Raw genomic sequence first — 14226 nt, 5'->3', positions numbered from 1 at the left:
AGCCGCGATGCGCTGCAGAGCCGTTGGCGCAAATAGCATGTGGGCTAAGCTGAAGAATAGTCCCCATGCATACCACGTTGTCGAGCCATATTGATGCTCGGGTATAAGCAGGTTGAGAATGCCGAGAAGGTAGTTGACAGGGTAGAAGATGATAAGGACCCACTGCCATCGAAGACCGCCCCTGGTCCACCAGGCAGGAAGGTTAGAGTTTGCCAGTGGGCGGATGGGACCCTGCACCCAGGTCCCAAAAATCAGGTGCTCGTCGAGGGCGAACATGAGGGTCATAGAGGACACGAGCGCCGGACTGAGGCGAAGAAGCGGCAGAGAGATCTCGACGAGTGACATGGCTGGTCCGATCGATAGGCAGGTAAGAATGTAAAGTTGACAGAGGCCAAAAGCTGATTCCCGTGCTTTCGGATCAAGCAATATTTGGAATTTGCAAAGCTCTGGAACTGACAGCTGAGAGGTCTCCTTCTTGCACGCGATTTATCCCTGTGATTGCATCAGTCCCTTTGCTTCCAAACTGAGCTGGAACGTATGATGTGGGAAGATTGGAAAGTCCCGAATACATGGGCACGTCTGACCGTCTGACAGCGCGTCAAAATCACGCCACTCGGCAATCATGTCCCAGGCGAATTCACCGAAGCTTACTCGGCTCGGATTACCCCATAGATTTGGGCAGTACCGTTCCCACGGCTTTGTGGTATGCTTACTCATGATTTAGGACACCCAAAAGCGCATTAGAGTATCCTAAGTGTATCCTTCTCGGGCTCGGCCCCGAATAAGTTGAACAGTCAACTCTCCTAAAATTTGTGGTACGTCTATAATCTTATTGACGGTGTGTGTGAAAGTCTACCTGCTAAAAATGCCGCTCGATTTTGTCACACATCGATATCCTTCATACTGGCTTGTAAACGAGCTCATGTAATCCTCGGATCTCCTCCTTCAGCGCTTTAGTCCCGGCTCTATCTGCCGAGCCATTTCCGCATCCTTCGCTTTTCAGCATCAGTTCAAGGAGGTGCCGCGGGATGACACTGCTGCGAGTATCGCTCTCGCATCTATTACCGCTTGAGCCGGCCTCGCATTCGTTCGGGTAGCCCAGTAAACGGCCAATTTTATCCACCATTCTCACCACAGCTTGAATGAGGACAATTATTTGCAGATCCGGATCGGGCGGTAGGGAGACATCCATTATGTTGAGGAATGAGATCGTGAAAAGATTGATTTGGCGACGTGTGGCGAACAACCCTGCTCGAATGGCGGCAAAGGTATTTCGACAGAGGTGCAGGAGATTTGTGTGACAAGACAGTAGCAGAAGACTCGTAGGCATGTCAACACTAGTACTGTGAGACGATTCGTGCGCTACAGTGAAGTCGACGCTGCTATCTGTTCGACGCCTTTTCACTGGCGATCGGCCTGTCGTCTCAGATATGCGGCTTCTTGAGTCATCAATGTCCAACTCTTCGACCGGGCTTAGGCAGCTGCTGGTCACAGTGCTAAACTTGAGGTTGTCGTGTGAGCCGAACGTAGCGGAGTGATTGGGTCTGACGATATCCACGAGCAGCCGGTGGTAGGTTTGGAGGCTTTGCATCATAAAGACGACAGTATCACAGAGCGTTCGGTTCTCCTCCGGTGGTGTAGCCAAAGCCGTCAGACCCAAAGCCGAGTCATTGTTCGTAAAACCAGTTCCTGTAGAGGTTGCCGCGCCCAACTGTCGGGACAGCTGCATGTTCAAATCTGACAACTCTTGCATTATCTCTTGGCGCATCGGTGAATAGCGACTGCGTCCGTTGAGTGGCTCGGTGAAACCGATTGCTGCTTGTTCGTATTCGGTGCGAGCTGGAATAGAATGGTCCGCGGAGAGATCCATATTTGGAATGAGAAAGTGTTCGGTCGGTAGGTTTACCGATTCGTCGTCGAGCGTACCTTCCCCAGGCAGTGCAAAATCGAAGGGGTCAAGATACTGAACCGTAACACTTTGAAGCGTTGGGTCAACCGGTGTGTCGTCGAGATCATGTACTAGCCAGGCATCGGTATCCATGGTAAAGTCGACAGCGGTTCTCGTTTGAGATTCAGCTTCGGGAGGAGGTGATGATCGTGTAGTTTGGGATGGGTGGTGAGCACTGCCGCTGTTCTCTCGAGGCTGCTCCTTGTCTGCCCGTCTCGGTCTTCCCATACGTACCCCGGTATCGATGATACATGTTGCACCAGCTTTCTGACACCTCTCGCAAGGGGTCTTAGAGTTCGAGCTCCGTATGCATCGGAGCTTTTGGCCTCGACACCTGTCACAAGCCAGCTGTTGGGACTTTTCTTTTCTCGGGTTCTCCACTAGAGACCCTGACTTGCAACCCGAGAAGCAGCTGGAAGAATCTAGGCGTGACATGTTGGGAACAAAGAAAGGCCAGCGTGTAAACCATGCGAGGACATGCTAGGTTGGTAACACCTAGACAGGTAAGGACGAACGATGGTGATAGTGCGAACTATATGCCGTGCCTCCCCAATGTATAAACCAAGGCTAGTCTTCAGCTACAGGAGTAAGTGAGACTTCTCGGCAAGCTTGCGATAGTGCTATGACCGTCTTACGTGAGGTTAATGGTGTACAGCAGAAAACCTTGTATGACACGAGAAGGCTGATAGGATTGACGCTATTGTTGTCCTGTCCCGCAGACCAGGTGCTTATCGCAGTGCCCAGAGCGGCGTACTGCTGCTCGGCGGAGAGTTGGTGGTGCAGACACAGCAACCACTCAATCAAGAAACCTGCTCTCCCGAGCGTTGCGGAATGTGAAGGATCAGAATGCTAGCTGAGGTGTGCAGTTGTGGCATAATTGCGATGTGTTAGTGGATGGAAGAAAAAGCCAATGTCCCTAAGGGCATCCCTTTGGCTCCTCGTCCAATTGACGGGATGTAATGGGACTTGCCGTAAAGGATTCAAGGTCGCCGAGCAGCATGCATGGTAAATCGTTGGTACATTAAACGAAGGCGTGACAGTGCGACCCCAAAACGCGGGATACGGCGGCGGGCCGTTGGGCCACCCGCAGGAGCCACCCGTAGGCTGGGTGGGGATCTGATTGCGAAGTTACACCAGGACGCCTCTCACATGGGGAAGGACTTCTCCGCTACGACCTGAGGACGACTTTATCCTATTTTCGTCTTACTCGCAGCTCTCGTCATCTAATCGCGTCATATACTTGTTGGGTTTGGTAGAGTCAATATGTATATGAGACACGCGAATGTAGTATGCTTACCGGAAACGTTGCGCGGTGACCATCTGTGGCTGAAGATGTGGCTTGATATTACCCGCGCCGGCAAAAACGCCGGCACGCTAACCTAATCAAGGTACGGAATGTATACACCGGTGAAAGGAAGTGAGGTATCTACCAACATGCGTTTGGGGGCTTATTCACACTTGAACGCCGTAAAGGTCAGGCCACCTGCAGGAAGCCTGTCGACCGAGTCGAATCACTTCCACGTTCATCGTATCAACCGCGGAGGATCGCAAAACCCTGCGAGGCCGATCATACCCATCCAACGAAACCCTCCGCGGTGGTTACCAGACTTCATGCACCATTGAATACGTAGGCACACACAGCTTCTCCCATGTAACCGAAGGTGCAACTATTCCCAGGCGCTCCATCAACTTACTATACCAAGGTTTTAACACCGCCCGTTACTCACGCATCATTGTACTACAGCTCTGGTACCAGCCACACGGTCTACCTATCGTCCGACAGGTCCCAACGCTACTCAAACCTGACATCCTGGCTGTGCAAGATGACACAGCAAGATCCAGCCGTCCGGAACCCGGAGTCAAAACAAGCTTCGGTCGATGCACAGGATCCAACAACGGAGAAGAACCCGTCAAAGTTCCAGAAGGGTCCAAGGTTCTGGGCTATCATGGTTGTGCTCTCGCTAGTGAGTCTTCTCACGGCTCTGGAGGCCACAGTCACTTCGACGGTCATGCCATCGCTCGTCGCCGATCTGGGTGGGGGCGAAGAGTTCATCTGGGTCTCTAATGCATACTTCTTGACTATGTAAGGCTCTTTGGAACAAAAGGCTCACACTCGAGCGATGAACGCGGGAACTAATCTGTGTAGGACTTCTCTGATGCCCATGTATGGACAGCTCGCTAATGTATTCGGTCGCCGATGGCCAATGATCATATCCGCGGTCGTCTTCATGATAGGGAGCGGTGTTTGTGGCGGGTAAGTTGTCACTCCTCTGGTGCTCGAATCGCGATCTGGCTTTTCTCGTCAAGCTCGAAGTCTTTGCTGATGAGATGAATGCATAGAGCAACCAATATATCCCAAATGATCGGTGGCCGAGCAGTGCAGGGTATTGGAGCAGCAGGAGTCGCCGTCCTCTGCGAGATCATCATCTGTGACTTGGTACCACTTCGCGAGAGAGGTACCTACATGGGCGCCGTGTTTGGCATGGTCGGTCTCGGAGCTGCTCTTGGTCCTTTCTTCGGCGGACTGCTCGTGAGCTACAGCACCTGGCGCTGGGCTTTTTACATGGCTCTTCCAATTGGCGGTGCTGCAGTTATATTGTTGTTCCTCTTTTTGAAGGTCAAATACGATAAATCCCAGACTTGGGCCACCAAGGCTTCGAGCCTCGACTGGCTGGGCAACGCGCTTTTTGTCAGCGGCTGCGCTCCGGTGTTAGTTGCCATTGGCTGGGCAGGAGGAAGATATTCATGGTCCTCTTACCAAGTCCTCGTACCGCTCTTGGTTGGGTTGGCAACGTTGGGAGGCTTCATCGCACTCGAAGGTAATGCCCGCCTCACGCCAAATCCCATCATGCCGCTCCGGCTCTTTGGGAACTCTATGAGCGTCATCGTCTTTCTGCTCGCCTTTCTCCACGGCATGGTCACTATGTGGACACTTTACTTCCTCCCGGTATATTTCCAAGGCGTTCTCGCAGTAGATGCATACAACGCCGGCATATACCTTCTCCCCACCATCCTCGCACTTCTCCCAGGTGCGATCATCGGCGGGCTTCTACTTAGCAAGTTCGGCCGCTACAAGCCCATTCTCGTCACTGCCTTCGCCTTGATTGTCGCCGGATTTGGCGTGTTCACACTCCTGGATGAGACGTCGAGTGCAGGTGCGTGGGTGGGCTTTCAGGTGCTTGAGTCCTTTGGCGCGGGCTTCGGCATGGGGGCTATGCTTCCCGCGTTGCTAGCCTCTCTAACTGACAAGGATACCGCAGTAGCGACGGCCACTTGGGGCTTCATGCGAAGCTTCGGCGTCTTGTGGGGCGTGGCCATCGCCGGTACCGTCTACACCAACCGAGCTGCACAGCTGGCTCGCTCGGGGACTATCAGCGACACAACGGTAGCGGCTCTTTTCATGACGGGTGGCGCGTACGGCGCAGCTGAAGTCGATTTCCTTGACACGCTATCCGCTCAGACGCGTGCGCAAGTGATCTCCGTACAGAGCACCGCGCTTCAGCGATCCTGGCAGGTCGCCATTGCCTTTGGTGGAGTGGGTCTTATTGCTGCTGCTCTGCTGAAGCAGGTACCGCTCAGGAGCGAAAACGACACCGAATTTGGCATGACAGAGAGTAAAGACAAGCCTATGGAGGAGGAAGCGAAAGGTACAGCAAAGGATGAGATTCCAGGATTGTAGTTATATCCATCGCCTAAATGTCAAGAGGGGATGGAAGCCACACATACATAGAATTTCCCAGCGGAATGAACGTTTGGTTCAATACCTAGGTAGCTCAATGATGCAGGTGTATTGGTAACAACTGCTAGCTCATGTACATAAAATCAGAGTCTGAAACCAAACAACACGAGATGATTTCACCAGCGTTCGACCGTGAATTCCAGAAACCGGCCACTACGCTCCTTCACACGCACCTCGACATGGCCCCGGTTTAAAGTGGGGCGACGCTTGCCGATTGGCTAATCTCAAACCCTCCTCGGGGGGTTTACCACGTGACTAACCCGCGCAACAACAGTCAGCCTATCCTGATCAAATCATGCGAACATCTATCCTTTAGCTCGGTTGCTTTCCATTCCAAGGTTCCCATTTCCGCGTCTGTCCAAACACGACACCAACTAAAGGTATGCACAAGTCCGCAGTCCGGCGCTCCGCGTGCGGTAAGTCCTGGCTGTACGAAATGCATGTGAGACATGTACTGACTTCGTACCTCTACCTCTGCAGACCAGTGCAGGGCGAAGCGAGTTCGATGCCTTCGCGCCCAAGACAGCACGGCGGCGTGCGCTCGCTGCTGCTACATGGGCGCGCAATGCGTAACAGGCGCTGCCGGTCATCCGGGAAGACCGCCCAAGCAGCGTCACGCCGTTGCCTCGCCCCGAGCCCATCGCGCGTCGAAGTCACAGGACGCGAACCACGACAACGCCCATACAGCCGGGATGTCGAAGCAGCCCGCGCCTACAAAAGCATACGATCCCGCCGAGCACCTCCCTTCGCAAAGAGACCCTGCCGCTCATGAGCCATTACCAGATTTCTGGGGTGCGACGGGCGATATTTCCGCCTTCTTCGACTCCTATCCATCTTCAATGGATCAAAGTCCCGCGTCGGGTGAGGACAGCGTCTACCTAGCAGATCAGCTTGGCGCTCCATCACAACTCCAGGGACTCCCAGGTGCAGACGACGAATTCGACATCTTGCTCCACATGGGCGCGACCTCTAACACCGCTCTCGATATGAATATCGACCCGCTCCTCAATTTTGGGGAGGAGATTATGCCGCCAACACCACTACCACAGATTTCCAGTCCGGCAAGCTCTCTAGTAATGTTCCGTGAGGAAATAGACCACCGCATTACGACTATTGACGCATACTATTCAAACGCCGCTAAAGTCCAACAGCGTTGCAAAGATGATGCTGTGGGGGGAGATGTCGAAAATCCAGCAGCTCTACTTCTGACATGCACCAAAGAGTTCACCGGGATAATTCAAAGCCTGACACCGACTGTTCAATTGTACACGCAGACCGAGGATACACTCAACACGGAAACTCTGCTTCTGGTCCTGTCAAGTTACCTTGCGTTGATGAGGCTCTTCGACTCACTTTTCCAGCGCATACACAAATACCTCTGCCACGTGTCGCCGGAATCGTATAGATCCATCAAAGTCAAATCAGTACTCCGCATTGGTGGTGTCTCCGCACTTCAAGACATGCCCCTCAAGGCGTATGCCACAGGCATCTTGGACGCTATTCAGTGCCAGGTGCAGACACTAGAGTGTCGCATGGGCATTCCAGCCGAGTACTGCCTCTCGGGCGAGGCAGCCTTCTCATCTAGTGCGGGCGCCTCGGGAATATTTTCCAGTCCATCCCGACTCCGATTGTTTTGGGCCGTTATGGCACAGGAGGATGTCAAATCACTGCATGGTAGCAAGTCGTACGTAGAGTCGATCCGAGCTAGTATCAAGGAGTCAATGTCATTCCTTGATGACTAGAACGAGTCGTAATGGCCTATGGCCACTTTTACTTGCGTCTAATTTTCATACAGAGGATACACTAGCTTCTGCGCTGAGACTTCCTTTCGCTGCAAGACTCCCAGTCCATCAATAACCTTTGCTAATCCGCCCGGATTGATCTGCATAGGATGTGGTTTCAATCTTTTGGACTCAAGCAACGCGGCGAAGCGCTTGATCCACCCATGAAGCCAGTCATGCAGTTCGGGGTTTGCCTTGCGATAGTACCCTCCTGGCAACTCCAACTCCAATCCGGCCACCTCCAAGCCCATGACCCAAGATGGCTTGACGGCCTTCCTCATTGTGGCCATGAGATCATCCGGTAAGAGCTCAAATCCAATGTATCTACCACCACCACGTCCGATGGCTGCGTAGCACTGACGGATAGACCTCGCTTCGGTAATGATGTCTAGTGCATATTCCAAGGAGTTCTTAGTGTAGGCTCGTATATCTTCTCCACATGTCGGCGAGTGGTAGTCAAACGCCTTCTCGGCTCCGTACTCTTCGACTAGTTTGAAGTTCTTAGGAGAGCAGGTTGTGATGACTCGATAGCCCGACCTACGAACACGTTAGATCAATCATCACACGCTCACGACACTTCGCAGTGAAAGGGAAACCATGGGTCACTCACATCTTCAACAGCTGCATGGCAAAGGTTCCACTGGCAGTGGAACCACCATAGACCAGAACGAATTTGGGGTCTTTCGTCGGTTCTTCGGGCGTTCCAGACAGCTTCATTTCCCACCAAAGCGCCATTCCCACGCTGCTGGCCACAGCACACCCTATCGAAGCCGCCTGCTCCCAAGAGAAGTGGTCGGGAACACGCCACAGGTTGTCAGGCTTCTCCGCGATGTAGTCAGTGAAGGCACCCGACCAGGGTCGTCGAGCCTGGGAGGCCATCTGAGCGCCAGCAACACGGTCGCCAATTGTCAGACCGCCAGGGGTACTGGCAACAGTGTCGCCAACGCGCACGACTGTACCTGAGAAGTCGCAGCCGTCGACCGTGTTGGGACAATGTATTCGTGCTGGCATCTTGTAGTCGCTACAGGGGTAGACGTACGAAGTCAGTATATGTCTTAAAATGCATTGCACAAAGCGATGACTTACCAGTGGTTAACCGCCACTGCGCTCACCTTGATGAGAACATGGTCAGGTGACATGGTTGGCATGGGCAGGTCAGTGCGGAGGTCAAAGGCTCCGGGTGTCGTGGCTGACTGCACGACAGCTTGCCGCAATGGGGGGAGCGCTGGGAGAATTGATGTTGCCATTGTCTGGTACTCTGTAGAGAAGTGCAGTCCCAGTATGCCGGGTCACTTGGATTCATGGCGTCCCCAAGATGCAGCTCACTGCTTTTCACTCTGATAGTAAGCTTACTACATCTCTCTCAGCCCAGGCGGGAGATACTCTAGAGTGGTAGCTATTGGTGCTCTTCGGGAGTTCGGAAGTTGAATGAGCAGGGTCGGGACTTTCCAGAGCTAGCGAAGTACATACCAAGAGTTTTCGGGACTTTTTGTAGTGGTTGTGAGAAAGAGAAACACCTTGAATTCATGCTTGACCCGTATAATGAAGGTAATACGCGAGCAAAGTCCGTTGTTCCAGCCGACTTACCGCAGTAATCAGGGACTAGCTCAGCTCTGGTGTCATGTCGAAAATGTTCACGACCCTCGTCCTTGCGTCGTTCTTCTCACTTTTCACCGCCGCAAACCTGCATCAGTTACCTTTAGGTTCCTCGGAATTTCCCGTTGATGACGACCTGAACCCAAAATGGGACGACGAATCCTGTACCGTCAGTAGGAGCACAGCTTTCGAAGTGCTCGACGGCCCCAACAGCTTTTCCTCATCTCCATCCGATCCCATCAACTCGATCAAAATCAGCCCACTCATCAATAAGACCAACTGGGAGCAATGGGAGTTCGATGGCATGTCCCACACGGGCGTTTCCCTGTTGGCGATAATGTTCTCACGGGACTATTCGATGCACTACTTCGGCAGAGGCAACCTGCGAGTGGACTTTTTCGCCAACACTGGAGACGGCAAGCACCACAAGATGCTTGAGTACCTCGAAGAATCTACCATACTGGACTGTCCTGGCTATACCTACGGTATCTGGAATAGTACGGGTAAATTGTACTCATTCTATACCACCAAGGACCTCAAGTATAGCAAGCTCGTGTTCGATTCGCCAGGCATACGCGGCACATACAAGCTATCAGCCACCACGCCACCCGTTCACGCAGACGGCTCGACACCAGGTGCAGAGGGCGAGAATGCAGCAGACGCCGCGCTACTTTCACCCGACCTCTACTACAGCCAGCCTGTCGCTGGTGGCGAGGTGGTCATGGACAGTGTTCTGGGTTCGGGCCAAAAGCTATCCTTCAGCGGCAGAGGCGGCTCAACCCGTCTCTGGGCCAAAGACGGCTGGCTTCCGTTAACGGAGAGCTGGGTAGCTTTACGTCTCTGGGCAGGGCCCTACACCATCGCCTACTGGCACGTGGTATCACGCGTGGGCGAAGACCTGGGCAAGAAGTTCACCTCCGCCGTTCTCTTCTACAACGACGAGCTTCTAGTAGGCACGCGCGTTGGAGATGTCTCCGAGACCGAGGACTACTTCTTAGACACGTATAACAGCGGTGGTGAATGTGGAGGATCGTATCACGATAACAATACCGGTGGTATCTTTGAGTTTGTGTCGCCGGCTCAAGGCAAGAAGTGGCGGTTCGAGACCCAGCACATGCTGATGTGGTTTGAGCTGGGTATCGGTGAAGGCCTTGGTATGAGTGACTTTGCGGACCGTGTTGTTGGCGGCGAGGTTGGTGGGCCGCAATATGAAGGGCGTGGATTGACCGAGCAGGCTAAGTTTCCGCTATACATTCCTCAGTGGGTCGTTTGGCTCTTGTATGGCGTGGGATTCTTGGGGACTAAGAAGGACTATGCTGTTGACTTTGTCAGGGCTTGGTCGCCGTGGTGAGGGAGCTGGGACATACCTAGGTATGATGACTGGTAATGAATGAAGTATTGCAGTAGGCTGGGAGAACTTGATCGTGCGATGCTAGATACGGTGGCTGGGTATATACCGTATGCAGTTTAGTAGTACTTCAATAAACTTTGCTGTCCCCTATTTCAACATCTGTCAGAACTGGGCACTAGCGTATCTGGTACGTCATGATGACGTATATCGGCAGCATGGCGGCCTTTCCTGTAGCGACCTTCTACATGATGAGCAGCAGTGGTCTGAAGTGATAAACTCCCGTTTGGAGATCAAAACACCGAGACATTTGGGTCGCGCATTGGTCACATATGGGTCGCATAGTAACAAATAACTCGATCTCAAGAAGTACAGAATAACAGCTTCAAGTATCTAGATACTTGCGAGCCTTTCAATCACCATCATCTCTCCCCTTCCAATCATACCAAGCCGTAACATAAACCGCCTCCCCCCCTTTCTTCAACCCCATCTTCCTCATCAGTCTTCTCTCCCCATTCAGCATTCCAAACCCCCAAATCTGTTCCATAACCCAGCCCCTAGTCTGATGAACAACAAGATCAAACAAGAACTCCTCCTCACCCTCTTTCCCCTCTCGCAGGAAGTCCTTCGTCAACAACGCATCCAACGGCTTGCCGTCATACCCAGTAGCAGTATCAAAGCAGATCATGCGAGTCCGAGCGGAAGACGTGCCGAACAGAGACGACGAGTGAAGTTGTTCTCGTCCGTCCAACCACCGCGTTTCTATCTCTTCGCTCAGACCGGCGATGGCGACGGAGGCGGCCTGCGTGAATATCACGGTTGGGACGCCGGATTCGTCGACCGAGTGGGCGATTTTCATGGTTAGAGTCGCGAGGCTGATTACTTTGCGGATTATCCAGGGGATGCCTTGGAGGACGAAGGCGGAGTCGAACGAGTCGGATAGGGTTTTGTTCTGGGGTTGTTAGTGGATGTTGGACGGTTTGGGCGAGGCGACTTGGAGGGTGTCTGGGTTGATTTACTAGTAACCAGGAACCTGTGAAGTCGTGCATCGTGACCTCTGGAGGGGCAGCCATCTTGGTTTGGATAGTGAGTGAATCTAGGTATGGGTATGCGTGGTGTAGGCTGTAGGTTGCGTGCCTAGATAGGCAGCTTACGTATCTAGCTGGTTCGCTTGATTTGACTGGGCTGGTGAAATGAAGAAAATGGTAATAAGAATCAAGAATAAAGATGTTAGAGATGACACCGGAGCCTCGTCGACATGCTGCCCATGTCAACGGCGTGAAGTGGCTGGCCGGACATGTAAAGTGCCGTTTGCGAAAGTCCCGAATTCGGTAATACACGACAGGCAGCACAACGAACTCAGTAGTGCCATATCAGCCCCGAATCGGAACTTGCAAGCAAGATCGAGATCAATCGGGTGTGTAGCTTAGGTACCGAAGCAATTCGAGGCCCGCCAAATCGTTGCGAGAAAAGTACCCGCGGAAACGTTGACAGAGCGCTTCAGTTTGTCAAGCAGAGAAGCAACCAAACTCTTCCTATTGTAGTTCCACTCTGTCTCACAGTACCAACAGAGCGAACTCCAAAACAGCGCGCATCAATCTCGCGCAAAACCCACCATGTTCAAATTCTTCAACAACCCCATCCTCGACTTCGAGCTGACCCGTCTCCTCGGCAGCACCTCAGCCGGCGGCTGCGACACAGCCGAGTTCCTAACGGCAGCCAGCAAGATCAAGAAGAACGACCCAGAGTCCTGGCATGCGGCGTGGAAAGAACAAGGAGAGCGGGCTGAAGCAATCGCAGAGAATGCTGCTAAGAACGGGCTAAGCGCCATGGCGAAGAACGGGTACCTGCGCGCGTCGAACTATTTCCGCGCGGCTTCGTACCTGTTTCTCAACGATGATGCGAGGGTTGTGCCGTTGTCGGAGAGGTCGGTTGAGGCTTTTGTGAGAGCGACGGCGTTCATGGAGGGGGAGGTTAGGTTGGTGGATGTTCTGTATGAGAAGGGTGTCAATATGCCGGCGTACTTGTACCTTCCTCCTCCAGAGGCGAGACTGCCGGGCAAGATACCACTTCTGCTGTACTTCAGCGGTGCTGATTCTACGAAAGAAGAGCTGCATTTCCTGTTCGGTTACTCGGGCCCGCAGCTGGGCTATGCTGTGCTTCTACTAGAGGGCCCAGGACAGGGCTTGCTGTTGAAGAAGTCTGGGGTTCCTCTTCGGCCTGACTTTGAGGTCGTCGCAAACAAGGTGTTGGAGTTCCTTGAGAACTTGGCCCAATCGCAGCCGGAGTTGCAGTTGGATCTGGGTAGGATTGCTGTTGCGGGCGCTGTCACTGGAGGTTACTTTGCTCTGCGCGCAGCCACCGACGCCCGTGTCAAGGCATGCGTGTCCATTGATCCTTTCTTCAGCATGTTCGATCTTGCGATGACACGAGTTCCGCAATCCTTCGTCAGCCTATGGAAGGGCGGTTGGGTCACCAAGGAAATGTTCAACTTGATCGCGAGTCTGCAGAGCTGGTGGAGTTTCCAGATACGGTGGGAGTTGGGCCTAGGTGTGAGTAGCATGGGTGTTGATTCGCCCGGTATGATGCTGCGACGCCTCGAGGACTTCTCTTTGGACACCAAGAAGGATGGAAAGATCCTGAACAGGGTCACGTGTCCTGTGCTTCTTACGGGACCGGGTGGGGGTGCCGAGATGTACTCTTCCGCAGAAAGTGGGGCACTCAAAATTCACAAGCTACTCACCAAGGTGCCGGAAGGAAACAAGGAACTCTGGACCCCGTCGGAGCCGGCAGATGGCGGGTTGTCGGCTAGTATTGGAGCCTGGCCTTTGTTAGCCCAGAGAAGCTTCTTGTTCCTAGACAAGCATCTTGCGATCAACCGGAAGATAGTGTCGGAAAGCAAGTGATCTACTGAACAACGTTGGCGTCTTATGATAGGTGAAGTCCAATGAGTCTTGTTTCTATTGCGTTCCCGTACTCAGTACTCGCATCTACTCCTTCGCTCCGTGCACAAACAGTCTCTTGCCTTGCACTTCCTGGAACTTCTTCTCGCCGGGCTCGCCTGCGCGTCCACCGAAGACCAGCTGACCCCTAAGCTTCCACTCCAGGGGAATGCTCCATTCCTGAGCAGCCTTTTGATCGATGATGGGGTTGTAGTGTTGAAGGTTGGCACCAAGGCCCTCGGCTTCCAAGGCGACCCAGAGAGCGTACTGGTGCATGGCGTTCGTGTGTTCAGACCAGTCGCCAAAGTGATGGGCATAGAGAGCTACGATGGATGTGAGCATGGGCTAGATGAATGATTGAGATTACTTACGGAAGGCCTTGCGGAGACCCTCGACTGGCTCGGGGTCTTCATAACAGAGAATCTGAGGGTATCTTGTTAGATGGTGTCTGATGATACGATACATGCACTTACTGTTCCCTTAGCCGCCTTGAATCCTCCAATCTTCTGTTCAGTCTTGGGGAATTGCTCCTCAGGAGTGAGGGGTTTCAGGACCTAGTCTGTATTAAGTACAACATTTTACACCTCGCGTGGAGTCTTCCGGATAGTACGAACCTCAAGGACAAAGTCCCAGAACTTCTCATGGTCGTTGTTCAGAAGAACGACGAGACGGGTGCTCTGAGAGTTGAAAGATGAAGGGACATGAAGAAGAGCCTTCTCAGCAATATCAGTGATCTGCTTGTCGGAGATGGGCGACTCCTTGTTGAGCTGGTAGTATGTGCGACGCTCAATGACAGCGTCGAAGAAGGACTTCTGGGTAGACATAGTGCGTGATGTAGTTGGAGAGGCTGGATGGATGCGAAGAGCAGATGT

The 14226-nt window shown here is 53.0% G+C and overlaps 6 protein-coding genes across 6 annotated transcripts; 4 read left to right on the top strand and 2 right to left on the bottom strand.

Annotated features, from left to right (window-relative positions):
• Nucleotides 1–3771: 3771 nt before the first annotated feature.
• On the top strand, nt 3772–5627 carry J4E78_000389 (uncharacterized protein; the record flags this gene model as incomplete). Its single annotated transcript, XM_049361053.1, has 2 exons — nt 3772–4031; nt 4289–5627. 2 exons carry the CDS (start codon nt 3772–3774, stop codon nt 5625–5627), a joined length of 1599 nt encoding a protein of 532 aa, XP_049226336.1.
• Nucleotides 5628–6241: 614 nt separating this feature from the next.
• Nucleotides 6242–7429, top strand: J4E78_000388 (uncharacterized protein; the record flags this gene model as incomplete). The annotated part of the gene is made up of 1 exon (XM_049361052.1): nt 6242–7429. The coding sequence occupies one exon, from the start codon at nt 6242–6244 to the stop codon at nt 7427–7429; it is 1188 nt and encodes a 395-aa protein (XP_049226335.1).
• Nucleotides 7430–7467: 38 nt separating this feature from the next.
• Nucleotides 7468–8607, bottom strand: J4E78_000387 (putative secondary metabolism biosynthetic enzyme; the record flags this gene model as incomplete). Its single annotated transcript, XM_049361051.1, has 3 exons — nt 7468–8005; nt 8079–8489; nt 8555–8607. 3 exons carry the CDS (start codon nt 8605–8607, stop codon nt 7468–7470), a joined length of 1002 nt encoding a protein of 333 aa, XP_049226334.1.
• Nucleotides 8608–9089: 482 nt separating this feature from the next.
• On the top strand, nt 9090–10415 carry J4E78_000386 (uncharacterized protein; the record flags this gene model as incomplete). Its single annotated transcript, XM_049361050.1, has 1 exon — nt 9090–10415. One exon carries the CDS (start codon nt 9090–9092, stop codon nt 10413–10415), a length of 1326 nt encoding a protein of 441 aa, XP_049226333.1.
• A 1613-nt stretch (nt 10416–12028) lies between these two features.
• Nucleotides 12029–13318, top strand: J4E78_000385 (uncharacterized protein; the record flags this gene model as incomplete). The annotated part of the gene is made up of 1 exon (XM_049361049.1): nt 12029–13318. One exon carries the CDS (start codon nt 12029–12031, stop codon nt 13316–13318), a length of 1290 nt encoding a protein of 429 aa, XP_049226332.1.
• An 84-nt stretch (nt 13319–13402) lies between these two features.
• Nucleotides 13403–14178, bottom strand: J4E78_000384 (uncharacterized protein; the record flags this gene model as incomplete). Its single annotated transcript, XM_049361048.1, has 4 exons — nt 13403–13677; nt 13726–13777; nt 13828–13908; nt 13969–14178. The coding sequence occupies 4 exons, from the start codon at nt 14176–14178 to the stop codon at nt 13403–13405; spliced, it is 618 nt and encodes a 205-aa protein (XP_049226331.1).
• Between the last annotated feature and the right edge of the window lie 48 nt (nt 14179–14226).

The sequence above is a fragment of the Alternaria triticimaculans genome, assembly GCF_023758025.1.
Source record: "Alternaria triticimaculans strain BMP 0046 chromosome Unknown scaffold_1, whole genome shotgun sequence".
Taxonomy (NCBI): domain Eukaryota; kingdom Fungi; phylum Ascomycota; class Dothideomycetes; order Pleosporales; family Pleosporaceae; genus Alternaria; species Alternaria triticimaculans.
The sequence above is the reverse complement of the archived record's forward strand: the minus strand, read 5'-3'. Positions and strand labels throughout refer to the sequence as shown.